Source organism: Oreochromis niloticus, linkage group LG19 (assembly GCF_001858045.2).
Source record: "Oreochromis niloticus isolate F11D_XX linkage group LG19, O_niloticus_UMD_NMBU, whole genome shotgun sequence".
In the NCBI taxonomy this organism is placed as follows: Eukaryota; Metazoa; Chordata; class Actinopteri; order Cichliformes; family Cichlidae; genus Oreochromis; species Oreochromis niloticus.
Window position 1 is genome coordinate 29,154,136 of NC_031983.2, and position 17,871 is coordinate 29,172,006.

The 17,871-nt window shown below is 40.6% G+C and overlaps 2 protein-coding genes and 1 long non-coding RNA gene across 4 annotated transcripts; all 3 read left to right on the plus strand.

Moving 5' to 3' along the window:
- Positions 1-2,375: 2,375 nt before the first annotated feature.
- Positions 2,376-3,630, plus strand: LOC112843062 (ATP-dependent DNA helicase PIF1-like). 2 transcript variants are annotated; one of them, XM_025900786.1, is made up of 2 exons: positions 2,376-2,871; positions 3,002-3,630. In XM_025900786.1, exons 1-2 carry the CDS (start codon positions 2,389-2,391, stop codon positions 3,140-3,142), a joined length of 624 nt encoding a protein of 207 aa, XP_025756571.1. In that variant the 5' UTR covers positions 2,376-2,388; the 3' UTR covers positions 3,143-3,630. The 2 variants fall into 2 exon arrangements, with proteins under 2 accessions (XP_025756571.1, XP_025756572.1); XM_025900787.1 differs by having other exon boundaries at positions 3,032-3,630.
- Positions 3,631-5,148: 1,518 nt separating this feature from the next.
- LOC109195912 (uncharacterized) lies at positions 5,149-6,192 on the plus strand. Its single transcript, XM_019348651.2, has 2 exons — positions 5,149-5,731; positions 5,924-6,192. Exons 1-2 carry the CDS (start codon positions 5,156-5,158, stop codon positions 6,011-6,013), a joined length of 666 nt encoding a protein of 221 aa, XP_019204196.1. The 5' UTR covers positions 5,149-5,155; the 3' UTR covers positions 6,014-6,192.
- A 748-nt stretch (positions 6,193-6,940) lies between these two features.
- Positions 6,941-9,068, plus strand: LOC112843063 (uncharacterized). Its single transcript, XR_003215179.1, has 3 exons — positions 6,941-7,445; positions 7,562-7,665; positions 7,770-9,068. It is a non-coding gene; the product is annotated as an uncharacterized LOC112843063 (long non-coding RNA).
- Positions 9,069-17,871: the final 8,803 nt, after the last annotated feature.

The following is a 17,871-nucleotide window of genomic DNA, read 5'->3' on the forward strand; positions in this document are numbered from 1 at the left end:
TGACCAAACTGTCTGTGACTTTGTGGACAGATACATCTCAGCTCAACTGCCTGATCCAGAAAAACAACCTGAACTGCACAAAAAAGTCGCTGAACTACAAAAGCACAGCAAAAACCACACAAAAACATGCTTTAAGAGTGTGAACTCTGGTTGTAGATTTGGGTTTCCAAAACCACCATCCACAAAAACAATGATTGTGAGACAGGATGAGGATTCAGACACTGAAGCTGCAAAAGCCAAACTCAGACCTTTGTTGAACCTGCTGAAGGAACCTGAAGCTGCTTCTCTCACCATAGAGCAGATTCTGTCACGATGCAACTTGACAATGAATGCCTCCAAGACATAAACAAGAAAACAGCTCTTATTCTGAAACGTGACCCAAAGGACTGTTGGATCAACAATTACAATCCAGACCTGCTTGAAGCCTGGAACTCTAATTTAGATGTCTCATTAATATTGAATGCCTATTCATGTATAGAATACCTCTGTAAATATATAACGAAGAAAGAATCTGGCCTCTCTGAATACCTGAAGACAGTTATTGACAACTCTGATAAGAACACGGTCAATGAATGTGATGAAATGAGAGCTGTGATGCAGGCTTATTCAAAAAAGAGAGAAATCAGCGCACAGGAGTGTGTGACTCGAGTCTGTGGCCTAAAAATGAAAAAATGTTCCCGCAGTGTTGTATTTGTACCAACAGATGATAACCCAGTAAAAATGAGTCGCCCGATGAGCTACCTCGAATCCACAACACATGACAGTTGTAATATTTGGATGACAAGTTTGAGTGATAAATACAAATGCAGACCTGAGACACCAGAATATGAGGAAATGTCCCTGGCTGATTTTGCTGCCTTGTGCCGGTTGGTGAGTGGTCCAAATGAAGGAAAAGATGTGCTTCCTCTTCTAAACCAGCTTGGATTTGTACAAAGGCGAAAGAATGATAAACCAGCTATAATCAGGTATTACCACTGTTCACAGGAAAAAGATCCTGAGCAATATTATGGTCGACTGTTGAGACTTTACCTTCCACACAGATCAGAGCAGGAACTGAAACCACAAGGGTTCCAAACCTATCAGTCCTTCTACAACTCAGGTTTTGTACGACTTCCATGTTCAGACCACAGTGAGTCTGTGAAAAGGGTTGTAAAGAGAAATAAAGACAAGTATGAGAAGAACTCTGAGGATATTGAGAGTGCACTGGAAGAGTTTGAACAAAATAGGGATGTTGTTATTGATGAATGGTGTAATCTGGCTCCTGAATCTGAAGTTGTGAGGTTGCAATGTGATGAGAATCTTCCTGAGAGACATTCTGATGATGAGAACGAACAGGAGAATGTTCCCGACTACAGTCGTCAGTCTGATGCTGTAACAGAGATCAGAGCCATCAGAGAACAACCTGCAGTCGATCCAGCTGTGGTACGTGTAATGTATCAGAATCTGAACCAGAAGCAGGCCTGCGTGTTCTATGCCATAAGAGACTGGTGTATTCAGCGAGTTTGTGGTTTGAACCCAGATCCATTTTTCTTGTATGTCAACGGCGGTGCAGGAACTGGAAAGTCACATCTGATTAAATGTATTCACTCTGAAGCATCAAAGATCCTGAGCAGACTGCCTGCTAATGCAGAAGAAGCTGACATATCAAATCCAACTGTTTTACTGACGTCATTTACCGGGACAGCAGCTTTTTCTATCAATGGCTCTACGTTACATTCTCTACTGAAACTACCCAGAAGTCTGAAACCACCCATTCAAGGACTTGGTAACCAACTGGATGAAGTCAGATGTGAGCTTATAAATGCTGAAATTATTGTTATTGATGAGATTTCAATGGTTTCAAAACCCCTTTTTGCCTATGTGGATGCAAGACTGAAACAAATCAAAGGCACTCAAAGACCTTTTGGTGGAATGTCAGTTTTAGCTGTTGGAGATTTTTACCAGCTGCCACCAGTGCGACAGTCTAAGCCTCTCTGTGTTTATGATCCAGAACAGATTGACCTATGGCGGGAACATTTTCAGATGATCACTCTAACCGAGATCATGCGTCAGAAAGATGATGTGGCCTTTGCAGAGATGCTGAACAGGATTAGAGTCAAAGAAAAGACAGATGAGCTTTCTCAGTGCGACAGAGATTTGTTGTCACAGGCTGTGACTGCACCAGAAGAATGTCCAACTGAGGTCTTACACATTTATGCCACCAACAAGAATGTTGAATCCCACAACACAGATACGCTCAAGAAGCTTCATTCAAACATTATAATCATCAATGCAGATGATTTCCAGAAGGATAAACGTACAGGCAGAATGGCACGAAGAGACAAACCATTTACAGGTGCGCGAAATGATTTACCCGACACCCTGAATGTTGCTGAAGGAGCTCGAGTGATGCTGACCAGAAACTTGGACACACTAAACGGTTTGGTCAGTGGTGCTTTTGGTATGCTGATAAAGGTGGTGAGATCTGAAAATGATGGACAAATAATTAAACTGGGGCTCAGAATGGACAACCGGCAGCCTATGAGACACAACCACAGTGCTAATGCAGCATCTGATGATCTTGTTTACATTGAGAGAGCAGAGGAGAGTCTGAAGTTTAAAGGAGCGGTACGCAGACAGTTTCCTGTAAAGCTAGCATTTGCCTGCACAATCCACAAAACCCAGGGTCTTACAACACAGACAGCTGTAGTTTCAATGAAGAACATTTTTGAACCAGGTATGGCTTATGTTGCTCTCAGCAGGGTGACGTCTCTCAGTGGACTCTATTTGCAGGACTTGGATGAGAACAAGATTTATGCCAATCCCGAGGTAACTGCAGCGCTCCAAACCATGAGACAAGCCAGCGTTGAGGAAATGATGCCTCTTCTTCAGGTCAGAGAAACAGCCAGCAGACCTGACACTCTTACACTGATCCATCACAATGCGGAGGGTTTGCCATCTCACATCAGTGACATCAAGAGTCATCATGAAATGTGTTTAGCAGATGTTTTGTGTCTCACAGAGTCTCACCTCCAAGGCTCCTTTGTTGCAGACAGTCTTCATTTGGACGGCTACACCATGTTCAAACGCAACAGACATGTGTCCTACACAAACTTTCCTCACATGGCCAGCAGAAGTGGTGGTGGAGTTGTTGTGTATTTGAGGATATTCATACCAACTGATGATAATCCTGTGAAAATGAGTCGTCCCCTGTCAGTTCTGGACAACACAACACCTGAGTCTTCCAATGTTTGGATGACATCTTTGAATGACAAATACAAAGCCAGACCTGAAACACCAGAGTATGAGGAGATGTGCATGGCAGACTTTGCTGCTACTTGCAGGATTGTGTATGGCCAACAGACAAAAGGTAAAGATGTTTTGCCCCTTCTCAATGAGATGGGATTTGTGCAAAGGCGCAAAAATGATAAGCCTGCTATCATCAGATTTCACCGCTGCTCACAAGAAAAACATCCAGAGCAATATTACGGAAGACTGCTTAAACTGTACCTTCCTCATCGTTCAGACCACGAACTGAAAACGCCATCTTTGCCAACCTATCAGGCTTTCTATGGTGCTGGCTGTGTACAGCTACCAGGTACTGACCGTCTTGAGTACGTGCAACACATTGTCAAAAGAAACAGAGAGAAATATGAGAAAACAGTGAGGAGATCGAGAGCGCTGTTGAGGAATATGAGCAGAACAGAGGTGTGACTGACGAATGGTGTAATCTGGCACCTGAATCAGATCTCGTAAGGTTGCCACTTGTTGAACAAGAAAGAGAGCGAGACAATGAAAATGAACAGGAAGATGTGCCCGACTACAGCCGTCAGGCTGATGCTTCAACAGAAGTCAGAGCCATCAGGGAACCCCCTGCTATTGATCCCACTTTGTTACGTCAGATGTTTCAGAATCTGAATAAGAAGCAAGCCTGCATATTTTATGCAGTTAGAGACTGGTGCATTAAAAGAGTCTGTGCTCTAAATCCAGAGCAGTTTTTCTTTTATATTAATGGTGGTGCTGGAACAGGAAAATCACATCTTATCAAATGCATCTACTCAGAAGCATCTAAGATACTGAGCAAAGTGCCCAGATATGCAGACGACGTTGACATATCAAAACCCACTGTCCTGTTAACCGCTTTCACTGGGACTGCAGCATTTAACATTTCTGGAACAACACTGCATTCTCTACTCAAGCTCCCTAGAAGCTTAAAACCTCCCATACAGGGACTTGGCAATCAGCTGGATGAAGTCAGATCAGAACTTTTGAATGCTGAAATAATCGTCATTGACGAAGTGTCTATGGTGTCAAGACATCTCTTTGCATATGTAGATGCAAGACTCAAACAGATCAAAGGGACTCGGAGACCCTTTGGAGGCATGTCAGTCATTGCTGTTGGAGACTTCTATCAGCTACCCCCAGTGCGACAGTCTAAACCTCTCTGTGTGCACGACCCGTCCGAGATCGACCTGTGGCGGAGCATTTTCAGATGATCACTCTGACTGAGATTATGCGTCAGAAAGATGATGTTGTCTTTGCTGAGATGCTGAACAGAATCCGTGTGAAAGGAAAGTTGGATGAGCTTTGCGAAGCAGACAGAAATTTGTTGTCACAGGCCATAACTGAACCAGGCCTTTGTCCGACTGATGCGTTGCACATTTTTGCAACTAATAAAGAAGTGGATGCGCACAACTCTGCAACACTGGGTCTGCTCCATATTCATATCATTGACATCCATGCAGATGATTATAGAAAGGATCCTAGAACTGGCAGAATGGCACTTCACGACAGACCATTCAAAGGAGGTAAAAACGAGTTACCAGACACACTGAAAGTTGCAGAAGGAGCTCGTGTCATGCTCACCAGAAACATTGACATACAAATGGTTTGGTTAATGGAGCTTTTGGAAAACTACTTAGAGTAGTTTACTCTGAAATGACCAACACATCATCAAGCTTGGACTTAAAATGGATAATGAAACATCTGGAAAGAATAACCGCACACCAGCAGACGACATGGTGTACATTGAGAGAGCAGAGGAGAATCTAAAGCAGAAAGGAGTGGTACGAAGACAGTTCCCAGTGAAGCTGGCCTTTGCATGTACAATACATAAGGTACAGGGTATGACAACCACATCAGCTGTTGTCTCTCTTAAGAGCATTTTGAGCCCGGCATGGCCTACGTAGCTGTCAGTAGAGTGACGTCTCTCAGTGGACTGTATCTTCTTGATATGGAGGAGAAAAAAATATTCACCAACCCAGAAATCACTGCAGCACTTGAGAACATGAGACAAGCCAACCTTGATGACATGATGCCTCTTCTACACGTGAGACAAACACTGAGCAGGTCAGAGGTTTTCACCATTGTTCACCATAATACAGAGGGACTGCCAGCTCACATTAATGACATCAAGAGTCACCATGAATTGTGTCTAGCAGATGTTTTGTGCCTAACAGAAACACACCTGCGGGGCTCTTTTGTCGCAGAGAGTCTCCACTTGGAAAATTACAATTTGTTCAAACGCAACAGACACCTGTCCTACACAAACTTTCCCCAGATGGCAAACAGAAGTGGTGGTGGAGTTGCTGTTTATGTGAAAAGTGACATTCAAGTGCATGAAAAACAGTACATCCATAATGTAACTGACCTTGAATTTCTGGCTTTAAAGGTTGAAGCACCAGTCAGTGCTCTGATTGTAGTTGTATACAGACCTCCAGACTACACTCTGAGGCCATTCCTGAAAAACCTGGTAAGCCTATTAGACTCATTAGAGATCATGGACTGTCATCCCATCATAGTGTGTGGTGATTTTAATGAGAATGTTTTATCCAGTGCAAAAAAACCAATCCTGGAGCTGTTTGAGTCTAGGGGATATGCACAGGTCATCACTGCCCCTACCACAGAGAAGAACACACTGCTTGACCTAATTTTCATTTCTCAGCCAGAGCGATGTCTCCATTCTGGAGTCATGAAGACCTACCATAGTTACCATGACCCTGTATACTGTGTATTGTCCTGTGATGATTCATGATCTAGATCTTTGAATACAGTAAGTAATTTTTATATTTCTGAATGACTTAAGAAAGTAGAGCGATATTTAAAAGTTGACTTAAGAAAAAAACGCCCTGCATTGCAGTATAATGTTTGAATTTTTTTTTACATAAAATACAATTAAATGAATTAAGTAATGATATCAGTAAAAGATGACAATTTTATTTATTACAGAAAATCTAAAATCAGTAATCTATGAATGTCAGAAAAATCAAATATAGCAGTTTAAAACAAACAGTGTAGGCATATCCTCTCTGCAGCCAGGCTTCAAAATCCTGCCAGGCTGCCCCAGTCTCACTGTGGCTGGGAGGGAGGGAGGGTGGACCAGAGGATTGCCCACACAACACATAAATGTTCAACAGATTATTCATTGTTTCTCAATAAACAACACAGACTAACGGTTGCTTTTTTAAAAAAGAAAAAAAAAAGAAAAAGAAAAACCTAATTACAGCAATAATGACAGTTAAGCCAGTTTATCTGTGCCTCTATTTTGAAATAATAGTTACAAAAAATGTTATTGATTTCAGTTTGTTATAATCTTTAAAGTTTTTCAAAAGTATATGATTATATATTTGGACAAATCTTTCGATGAAACATACATTTTTATGAGCTTTCATCATGTTTCAGCCAGTGCATTTATCAGGGTGGGTCTGAGTCTGGATTTATAAATGCACTGGCTGATAACTGCACATTTCTGGCCAGAAATGTTTCAGCAGTGTCACATATGTACTACATATGTTACACTTGCTTTTTGTTACCAGCTGATACCCTACATTTGTATAGACATCGGGTGGTGTGAGGCTGGGGAGTTGAGTGGAGTGGGTAGGTGGGAGTTGAGTTGGGGGAGGGGGGGGGGGGGGGTGCGGTGGGAGGTTGTCAGGTTTCTTTTTTTCTTTTTCTTTTTTTTTTGTTAAGAGAGACACAGTTCTGTGTCTTCTCCAAGCTTCACATGCAAAATTCAACAGTGTAAAGCACATAGCAGCCAGAAACTGTAATGCCACAGATCAGAGAGGCTTCATCATCACCATCTTCATCGCCGTACGATCAGAGCGTGAGACTTCACATCTGGAGCACAGGAGAAATTCTGTGATAAGTCTTCCTTCTAGCTTGTCCCTCAAGCAGTCGGTGAGATTTACTCACAACAAAAGGGGTTAATGACATTATTTTCATGAAAACATGTAATAATTCTTTGTTAAATGTTTAAATTGTGTTTTCACTTGACCTTAGGAGTGTTATTTTGAGTGTATTTTAATGTCTGTACTCAGGTGTTTCTCTCTGTTATCTATCCCCTTCAGAGCTGAGACACTCAGGACTGAACAGACTGCACAGCTTCTGTGACTGAGCCTCCAAAACACCTTCTTTGAAACCACTCATGATAGAAGGGCTTTATATTTGCAGCAGCACTACTACAGGTATTCAGTTTATTACAGGATGTGTTTGTTTCTTAGGACCAGCTCTAAGTGCACACTACCTAACATATACACCTTTCTGTTCCTTACAAACCAACTACTCTGGATCATATGGCCAGTCGGCAGGACTGTTGCTGCAGGAAAACATCCCTGGAGATCACCATCATTGTCAGACTGACTGTGCCTCCTCTGTGCAGTGTCAAGATCCTCCCTAAATGAGTGTGTAAGTTAACATTTTCATTATTTTATTCCCTTTGACAAGACAAGTATCACTGATATTTACATTTACAACTACATATGTTCCTGTTTTCTGCTCTTCTTTTAAAGTCCTCAGCTATCCTGCTTCTGTGCTGCTTGCCACACATCAAACACTGGGCGGATGACAGGAAGGATCCACTCTGAAGTCACTGGACATGATGAGGATCATATGGGACTTTATAGTTTCACAGAAATGTTGTGCTCCTTAATTACAGGTTTTAAATGGACATAATGATTGCCTCTCTCTGATCAACAGGCTAAAGGATTGTTTTCATTGTTAGAGCTCTGTACAGTGTATGCTTGTTTAATATTTCATCACAGAGCAAACCTTTATTTATTTAACATATTTTTATTTTGTTTTAATGTTGAATTAACTGTGGGGATTTTTTTAAGTGGGCACTCGGAATGTCATATGACCAGAAATGTGGTAACTGGAATTCTACAGTATGTAAAAAAATCTGCTAAGAACGAAACACACACAAAAATCCCAAGAGAACTCAAATTCATTCCATGTAATCCAATCTAAAACATTTTAAACTGCTGAACAGCAACATAAACAGTGTTAAAAAAAACAGTGTTAACAGAATGATTATGATGGGTTTGTACCAAAGTTTCAGGTCACATGGCACACCTAGTGTGTAACGTGGGGTATCAGCTGGTAAGTATAGGTTTATTCATATTTGTGTCCTTAGAGTTCAGATAGATAAAGCCTTGTGTATAATAATTAGTCATAACCACAACTCAAAGTCAGGGACTAACTAAATTTGTGACTTTGTGTCTGAGCCCAGGTTAAATCACTGTGTAAAAAAGCATTTAGTGGCATGGCTGAACAATGCTGTAAACTAATGATACTTATTTATGCATGTTCACAAAAAGGACTAATGTGTTTATTTAATTATTTACATGTGTTAAAAACTGTGTCACCACCTTAGGCTTTCATTTGAGTTTACTCAAAAATCTTTATACAGTTCTCATTTACCACTGTGTGGACACTGTTTAGATTAAAACATAAAAAAGAATGAGTAATAAAAAGATGTGTAGACAGATCAGTGGATTAAGTAGACCGATAGAAACGGCTGTTCAGCCATGTTCTAAGAAACCAGCACAATTTAAAGGTTCAGGATTGTGGTTTTAAAAGTTGAATTTTCATGTATTCCATATGTTGCTTATTATTTTCATTTAGTTATTTAATTTAGTTATTTTTATTTATTCTCCTGTGAAGTGTTTAACAAAAAAAGCTACTTTAATTTCAGTTTTATTTGTTTATTATTTTGTAATTTGTTCTTTAAGAATGGAGTCTCTGCCAGAAACTAAAGTTGAACAGATACATGACAGGATCAGATTATTAACACCTTAAAACATTGCAAACGTCTCTTTTTAAAATTATTTTTATTCTATTTTGCAAAAAAATTAAAAAAAATGTTGAATTAATTTAAGTCCTTTTCAGAAAGAAGCTGTAAAATATTACTTAAGATTTTTATGTTATTTTCTATGACATACAAAACAAATTGATGTATGTAATATCATTAAACATGATATACACATGTGTATATGTCTGGAAAACATGCTGTATATTAAAGTTTGTATTTTCTCCAGAATGTTTGTTCATCTTTTCAGTTCAATTCAACACATTTGTTTTTACATTTACTTTTTATTATTTGTTTTATGAATTAGAGATTTATAATACATAATTCCACTCTTTAAGTGATTAGAAAAATATGAACTTTTGTTATTCATTCAGAGGTTTTCTGACTAAATTTTCTTTTGTCATTACTCATCGTTTTCTAATTTACATTTTAAACATGTTCAGCTATTTTCCAACTTCTTCTCTGTGGATGTCAGCTTTTAGCAGTTCAGCACTTTTGTTTTCAGGTTAAAAATTCAGTTTTTTTCATCCTATTCAAAATTTTTAACTTAAATTCAGCAATTAATTCATTTCAGTGCATACATTCAGAGTCAAGCATTCACACTGCAGTTTCTTCAGAAAATGCACTTTCTAGTATAAACTGTATTATTCTTTTTAGATACAGGCTACATGTATGACTGTAGTAAGTTTATTCTGAAGGTCTGGACTGTTTCTGGAGCATTTTTAATCCCTTATCTAACCAAAAGCTGCTGTGTGGTTAACTGTGCTAACAGAGCATCTGAGAAGTGTGAGCTTCACTGTTCAGACTTTACTGTCACAACCAGACCTATCAACACAACACAAACACAAAAAACGTACGGCATGCATGCTCACCTCAGCAGGTTGACTCAGAATAAAGATGAAGAAACATAAATCTGTTCAGGTCACAGTTTGGATACCTGAACCTTCCTCCTGAGGCCATCAGCTTGTACGTGTGCAGGATGTTGTTGGGGTCACGTGTGATTTTAAGGTCCCGCCCTCTCTCTGTTTCATGGAGAAAAGAGAGCAGCAGCAGCATGATGATTTATTTTCTTGCACTTCTGATCAGGTTTTTAAATTATTAAAAAATACAGGTAACTACACCTGTGGGGGTCATTTGGGGTTGAGGGTCCTAAAGCTAAGGAGATGGATGAATTGTGTTAGAGTACAAGATAAAATGCATACATTAAAATGTTGGATGAAAAGCTTGGCAAGACTTGTGACCCGTGGGACAAAAATAGGTTATAACAGAAAAAACAATATTAAAATAAGGTAAAATAATCAGAATCAGAATCGCGTTTATTGGCCATGTATATGCACACACACATACAAGGAATTTGGTTCCGGTAGATGGTGACTCTCAAGCACAGCAGTGTAAATAAATCTCAACAATGAGGCAACACAATACACCCACTCTCTCTCTCTCTCTCTCACACACACACACACACACACACACACACACACACACACACACACACGTGTGGATATATACATGTACACAAACATACACAAAGCTGTATAAACGAACCATAAATAACCAATCTAAATCTTATATACATAAAATAGAGGATGACAGAAATGAAATAAAGTGAAATGAGTACCACAGAATGTACATAAGGTGCAGTTGCAGTCTGGCAGTGGGAGCAGTGTGACAGTTCAACTGTTTAGGAGGGAGATGGCGAGGGGAAAGAAACTGTTCCTGTGTCGGGTGGTCCTGGTCTGCAGGCTCCTGTACCGTCTGCCAGAGGGCAGCAGGTCAAAAAGTCTGTGTCCAGGGTGTGAGGGGTCTGTGATGATTTTCCCTGCCCGTTTCCTGGTTCTTAAGAGGTACAGATCCTGGATGGAGGGCAGGGGGGCGCCGATGATCCTTTCTGCTGCCGGTACAGTCCGCTGCAGTCTGCTCCTGTCCTGTTTAGTGGCTGCTCCATACCAGACTGTGATGGAGGAGCACAGGACAGACTCAATGACTGCAGTGTACATCCTCTGCTGGGTCTTTTTGAGCAGCGGTCCCCAACCTTTTTTGCGTCATGGACCGGTTTATGCCCGACAATATTTTCACAGACCGGCAATAAGGTGTCGCGGATAAATACAACAAAATAAAACTAGTGCCGGTACCGAAAAAAAGAAGATTTATTCATAACACACGTGAAAAGACCCAGGAAAACCGAGTTAACGCTAAAAACCGCTAAAAACCCTGAAAACCATACATTTTACACCTGAGCCTCAACTCTCGCAGCCCGGTACCAAACGACTCACGGACCGGTACCGGTCCGAGGCCCGGGGTTTGGGGACCGCTGTTTTTGAGGATGGAGGAGATGTTGGTCTCCCACTTCAGGTCCTGGGAGATGTTGGTACCCAGGAACTTGAAGATCTTCACAGTCGACACTGGGCTGTCTGATATGGTGAGGGGGAGCAGTGGATGTCTCCTGAAGTCCACTGTCATCTCTACGGTCTTAAGCATGTTCAGCTGCAGAGTACCAGCCGCTCAACTTCCTGCCGGTATGCAGACTCATCACCATCCTGAATGAGGCCAATGACAGAAATAAAATAAATGAAAATAAAAAAATAAATAAAGCAGTAATAATAAAATTCTGAAAAGTTTATACAAACCATAGAAAGAAATCTAAAATCTAAAACAGTAATATTATAAATTAAAAAGATAAAAGAATAAATATACCATAAAAGTTATAAAAGTTGAAAAAAAAAAACCAGTTAAAACTGTAACAGTAAAAATATATCTGCCTATAAATTTTCTTCTGTTGATCCAGCTGAGGGTGTCCTGGTGCTGGAGCCTTTCCCAGCTGCTGTGGGGCGAGAGGTGGGATGCACTACGGATACTATCGAGTCAGACGTATTATTGTGTCAGAAGCCAGAAGCTAGAAGTCTTTAACCTTTTACTATAAAAATGAAATATCAAAATAATCATACCTTAGTTTTGCTTTTTTTAACCAACAGATTTAATTTAATGTAAATAAACATTTAAATAAATAACAATGAAGCATTTAGCAGATGACATTATATTTATAATGCATTTAATTACATTACTTATTAATGCTGCAAAATATTTGACTAAAACATTTGATGATTATTCAGTAATATAACACCTCCACCTGCTGGTCATAGCAGCACAGGACTGATGAAGAGGAGTACATGCAGGTCTGTGTCTGAGCCCATGTGAGAACACATCAGCTATGTTGAGTTATGGTGTTATAATGATTCGATTTGACTTTAATCATCTGCTGCAGTCAGTGTTTCTATCCTGTCATGAGCACGAGTCTGTCACAGGTCGATGAAAACTTTAAGTTTCCATGAAACTTTATCCTCATATACAGCTTTTGTTTTTCTCCTTTGACAGTTCATGACTGAGTGAATCAGCTTCCTCGTGTCGCGACGCTCTGACCTCCACAGCAGCAGCATGAGCCCATATGTGGAACAGAGTCGGAGTGCCAACCTTTGTGCTGAAACTCAACGCAGGAGTCCACGACCTGCACCTCCTCTCAGTTAGATAATAGTTTCTTGTATTTAGCATGGATGCTTTTATAATCAGTGATTGATGAGAGAAAATACACACTGATCAGTGGGCATCATGGATTTATTATCTATTTAAATCTAAATCTTCATGACTCTGTGACTTTGAGGGCAGCAGCGTTCCAACATGATGAAATCTCACTTCAGCCAGTGAAGAAATGATGGCAGCACATTGTGTAGCAAACCTGAGCTGACAGAAAGTCTCTCTGGAGACAGGATATCAAGAACAAACCCAAAATATACATAATGTGTGACAGCACCAACCAACAGAAAGCCCAGGAGGAGGAACAGCTGCTCCAGCTGCAGACACAGTGGCCCAGACACACATCTGCTGTCATGGAGCTCAAAGCTGGACGCTGCTGTGTGTCTGACAACGTGTTATACAAGAGATGCTTTGATGATCGATTATATATAAATAGATATTATATGGAAGACATTTAAACTTAAATGTGAATATTTTTACTTGAGTAAATCCAAATATTGATCACACACAGATACAAGTGAACAGATGAGAAGCTCACATTGAACGCAGCTCTCTGACTTTGTAGTCTCTCGTTCTTACCTCAGGACTGACATCGCTGTCGTCTCTGAGACATGAAGAACTTTTTCAGCAGGTACTTGTCAGCTGAAACTTGAGTGTACAGATTCCCAGAAGATGGATGGATTTCAGAACTGGGATTGACTCTGTTGTTTCTGGTCTGATCAGAGGGAAAGAGACCTGCCGAGGCCTCTGATAGACTGATCACTGCACTGAGGTGTTCAGATCCAGAACTTTTTAAAAGCACTTTCTGAACATCATCAGGAGGCATGATGATCATAAAGTCTTTACAGGTTGCTATGAAAGAGAGGACCACTGATGCTGCAGTTACTGTGTGCTTCCTCTGCTGCCGTCAGTGCAGCTGTGGGACCTTCAGGAGGTTTTTTGATGCAGACAGTGGTGAACAGCACAACATGCTGTCAAAGAGTCTCTGCAGAGACGAGACATTAAGACCAAGCCCGAGTACATAATGTGTGTGACAGCACCAATGTGCTGGAGTACTGGGGTATGCAGGTCTGGTCTAACTGGGCAGTCCAGGAGTTGGACTTATTGTCTTTAATAAAGTCCCACAGAAGCACTGGTTACATCCAAGCAGTGATGGGAATAACGGCGTTACAAGTAACGGCGTTACTAACGCCGTTACTTTTTTCAGTAACGAGTAATCTAACTAATTACTATTCCTATCGTTACAAAGGCGTTACAGTTACTAACAAGGAAACGCGGTCCGTTACTATTTTTCAACAAACAGACGGTTGAAGCTGTGTTCAGTTTACCGCATCTTATATCAGCTGCACGGAAGTAGCTGTAAGTAATCTGGACGCTACAGCTTTAAGCAGCTGCGCGCTCCCGCACGGACGGTAATCACGATCACTGTCTAGCACAGAGGTTCCCAAAGTGTGGGGCCCGCCCCCTAGGGGGGGGCGCAGAGCCATTGCAGGGGGGGGGCGCGGTATGAAAAGAAAAAAAAAAAAAGAGCGCTTGGACACTGTGGACAGGTTTTTGACGGGGCTCCCACACAAACGCAAAGCAGGAGATGAAGCATCGCCAAATATGTTTCCAAACCAACTTCCTTCCAAGCCAAAGACTAGAAAATATGGTGAAGCATATCTTCCCTTTGGCTTCACCTGCACAAGTGCCAAGGTAGGTCTCCCCTGCAGAATTAGTTTCCCTGCGTCGGGAGCAGCGCTGGGCTCTCCAAATCACGGACAAACAGGATCCCACATTCTTGATTTTTAGTTCACAAACACTTCTTGTAATAACTAACTACTCCTGACATTTTGGACATGTTAGCTCTTTATGCAGTAAAGTTACAGTGGGATACAAATAATATCAGGCTGATCCTGCCGTACTTTGTTCCCCCGGTTCAAATCACGGACAAACAGGATCCCACAGCTGTTTATGTGTTTAAACCCATTTTGCACAGAGAGGCATTTTTTGAAAAATGTATTGACAGCAATGTTGAAAATTATTACACAGGAAAAACACCAACTACACGTAAAATAATTACACCGTGACGCCTCTGCCTTTCTAAATAGAGGGACAGTAACTGTGTGTGTATATGTAAGCGTGTAAAACCTGAAGATAGTCAGATTAACAGTAACAGTATTTTGTCTCTATCTGCCATTCTGCAATTCATCTCATGTAAACAATAAGGTACGAATGTACGTGGCCCACAGCGTGAGGTGAAAAGAGGCACATACCTTTGACGTTGCGTGACGAACTCTGTAATCCTCGTCCACACATAAACGCAAAAAAGGAGTTTTAAATAATCTCCGTTTTCGGTGAATCGAAACGCCGTTTACGTGTTGACGAAAAGCCCAAACGCATAGAAACAGCTGCGTTTTCAAAAATACCGGTGCAGGTGTGGACGTAGCGTAAAAGAGTTAGTAGTATATTTTATTGCTACCTGTAATTTATTGCCGTTTACTTGTATTTGGTTAATTGTTTACTAAATGTTTGAGGTGTGAAATAAACCGCAATGGAGCAAAATATGGGTGTGTGTGTTTGCAGGATGTGTTTGTGCGAGGGGGGTTAGGTGGTGGGGGGGCGCGAACATTTTTCTTGTAAAAAAGGGGGGCCTGGCAAAAAAAGTTTGGGAACCACTGGTCTAGCACAACACCTGGAGCTAAGGAGGCAAAACAATCGCATGTGTGCTGCTGTTTGACTGAGGAAGAATAAAGTAGTCGTGGTAAGTCAATCACGTGACCACTTAAAGACAAAACAACAAGGTGCCAGTTTTTAAATTGTGTCGATAGGCCACGTAAAACCAGAGTCATGATCAACAATATATACGCAGCGTTTTTTCCTCAATAGTTTCGCCACGTTAGCGCTAGCAAGCACTCTCTGCTTATGAGCAAAAAACAAAACAAAGTTTTAGGAGTGACGGCGAGAGAAAGAGAGAGAGAGAAAGAGAGAGGGAGAGAGCAGGAAAAGAGAGACAGAGCGAGTTTTGAGATGTGAGATTTGTGACGTTTAGCGTGTTTGGAGTGTGTAGTTAATGTGTTGTCTTGTGTAGTTAGTGTGTAGTGTTGTGGATACTTTTGTGTTGTGTGTCAGAACAATGAGGCGACTGCTGTCTCCAGGTAGAAACAGCAGTGATACACCTGCTGCTGTCAGACCTGCAGGTATCAGGCTGTGATGTTCTCCTTTATAGTGGACAGAAACTAGTTTTTGGAGTGGCACAAATAATTTGTGGCATCTTATCGAAGAACAGCTGATTGTTCTGTAAATAGTTTGAAATGGTTATTTTAAAAAGGGGTAAAAAGTAAATAGATGCAAATAACTTTGTTGTTTGCAAAACTTGTGCATATGATTTTAAAATTGACAATTAATATTTGCATTTGAAGTTATGAAATATGATTCATTAAACATGTTTATGGTTGTTACAGTAAAAATATAACTTTTTCTACTGTGATTTTATGTTTTTTGTCTGATTTTAGATCAATTCTGGTTGTACAGTATGACAAAATGAGAACATAACTTTAAATTCAGACACGTGAGGTTGCGCTAAAAAGAATGATACCAAACAAGGCAAAGTAAATAGTTTTTAAAGGTAAAATGTGGAGAGAAAATCAAGAGTAGTAAAAAAAATGGCCAATTATACCCTGGACCCCAGAGGGTTAAATGTTCTTTGTTTTTTTTTTAAGTAACGCAATAGTTACTTTTCCAAGTAATTAATTACTTTTAGAATATTGTAACTCAGTTACTAACTCAGTTACTTTTTTGTAGAAGTAACTAGTAACTATAATTGAATTACTATTTCAAAGTAACTTGCCCAACACTGCATCCAAGTGCTTTCCAGTCTTCAGTGCAGGCATAGTTGAACGGAGTCATAGATCACTATAGAAACAGTCACAACAGCGTCACGTTCTTGGCACAAGCAATAACTCACAATGTCCACAAGAGGTCACTGTAGACCTTAAATAGCACATGGTGGCAAAACTGTTTAATTAAACAGCAGAACGGTCCTTTAACTCATTCTTAATCAGGGGCGTAATTTCCAGAGGGTTAGGGGGTTATGACCCCCCCAATAATCAGACCCAACCAATATAACCCCCCCCCCCCAATAAAATAATGAATTATCTCGCATAAATAGGCTGTTGATTTTCTTTACTCATTTCAGGTATTACCAGCAAAATAGTTGCATGTTTAATCATCTGGGAATTTACCCAGATTTATTTAGACAGAGATCTTGCCCTCCCCCCCCCCACAATGTGCAGCACAAAGTTACACCAATGTTCTTAATACAGCTGGATGTAATTATCGTGGCCACTGCTATTTAATTAGTGCTAAATATAATCTTGCCACCATAACATCAAGAGTACAGTGTCAGTGTGACATATAATCTTCACATGCCTGAACAGGTATAACCACAACCACACGAAGCTGCGTTAAAACAGCGATGCTGTGCAACCTAATATCGACTATGTAGTAACACAAAGAGGTAACAAAGAATCTGGAAGGAGGAGGAAGATGTTGGAGCAAAGCTGAGGAAGATCAGGTGATTGTCTGGCAGGTAAACAGCAGGTCTGACCTGACATCACTCCTCACAGCCTGGCAGCCATCGCCTGCCCCCACTGAGGCCTTCCCCAAACTGTTTTCTCAATTCATGTTTCTCTATCAGTCACAGTCAAATCTAAATGAGGATGTGGTCTCAGCTCGTGAAATCAAACTGAATCAAATGTAAATGTCATTAAATGTGTCCTTGTTGGTCACCCATAAATGGAGGAGACTGTATCCTCCAGCCTCAGAGTGGACGTGACTTATTTATGGACAAGTCATTCATATTTACTCAAACTCACTGCACTCAGCGTTGTTGGGTGTTCTGTGTAAATATGCCTCTGCCCTGCATGTGGTGCTGTTTGCCACTGAAGAAATTGTCTGTGATGCAGCTGTCATATAGATGTTGGTCTGATACATATGATAAGCATCTAAATGGCCTTTACACAGATGGCTGTAAAAAACGGTTTTACTGCAGTTATTAATTGTTAATCATTAGCTGAGTGCAGCATGCTGGTCTGTAACTTTATGTTGGTAAAGAATAAATTCAGTGTAAGTCTAACACAAAAGTTTCAACTTTGTTCACTTTGTGATGAAGAGCAGCTTCATCAAAGTGAACAAAGTTGCACTGAGGGATGAAGAACACATGAGGAGGCCTCTGCTGTTTGACATGAGCAGTGTCACTGATGCTCCTCTGTGTCTGCAGTTATTACCTGCAGCTC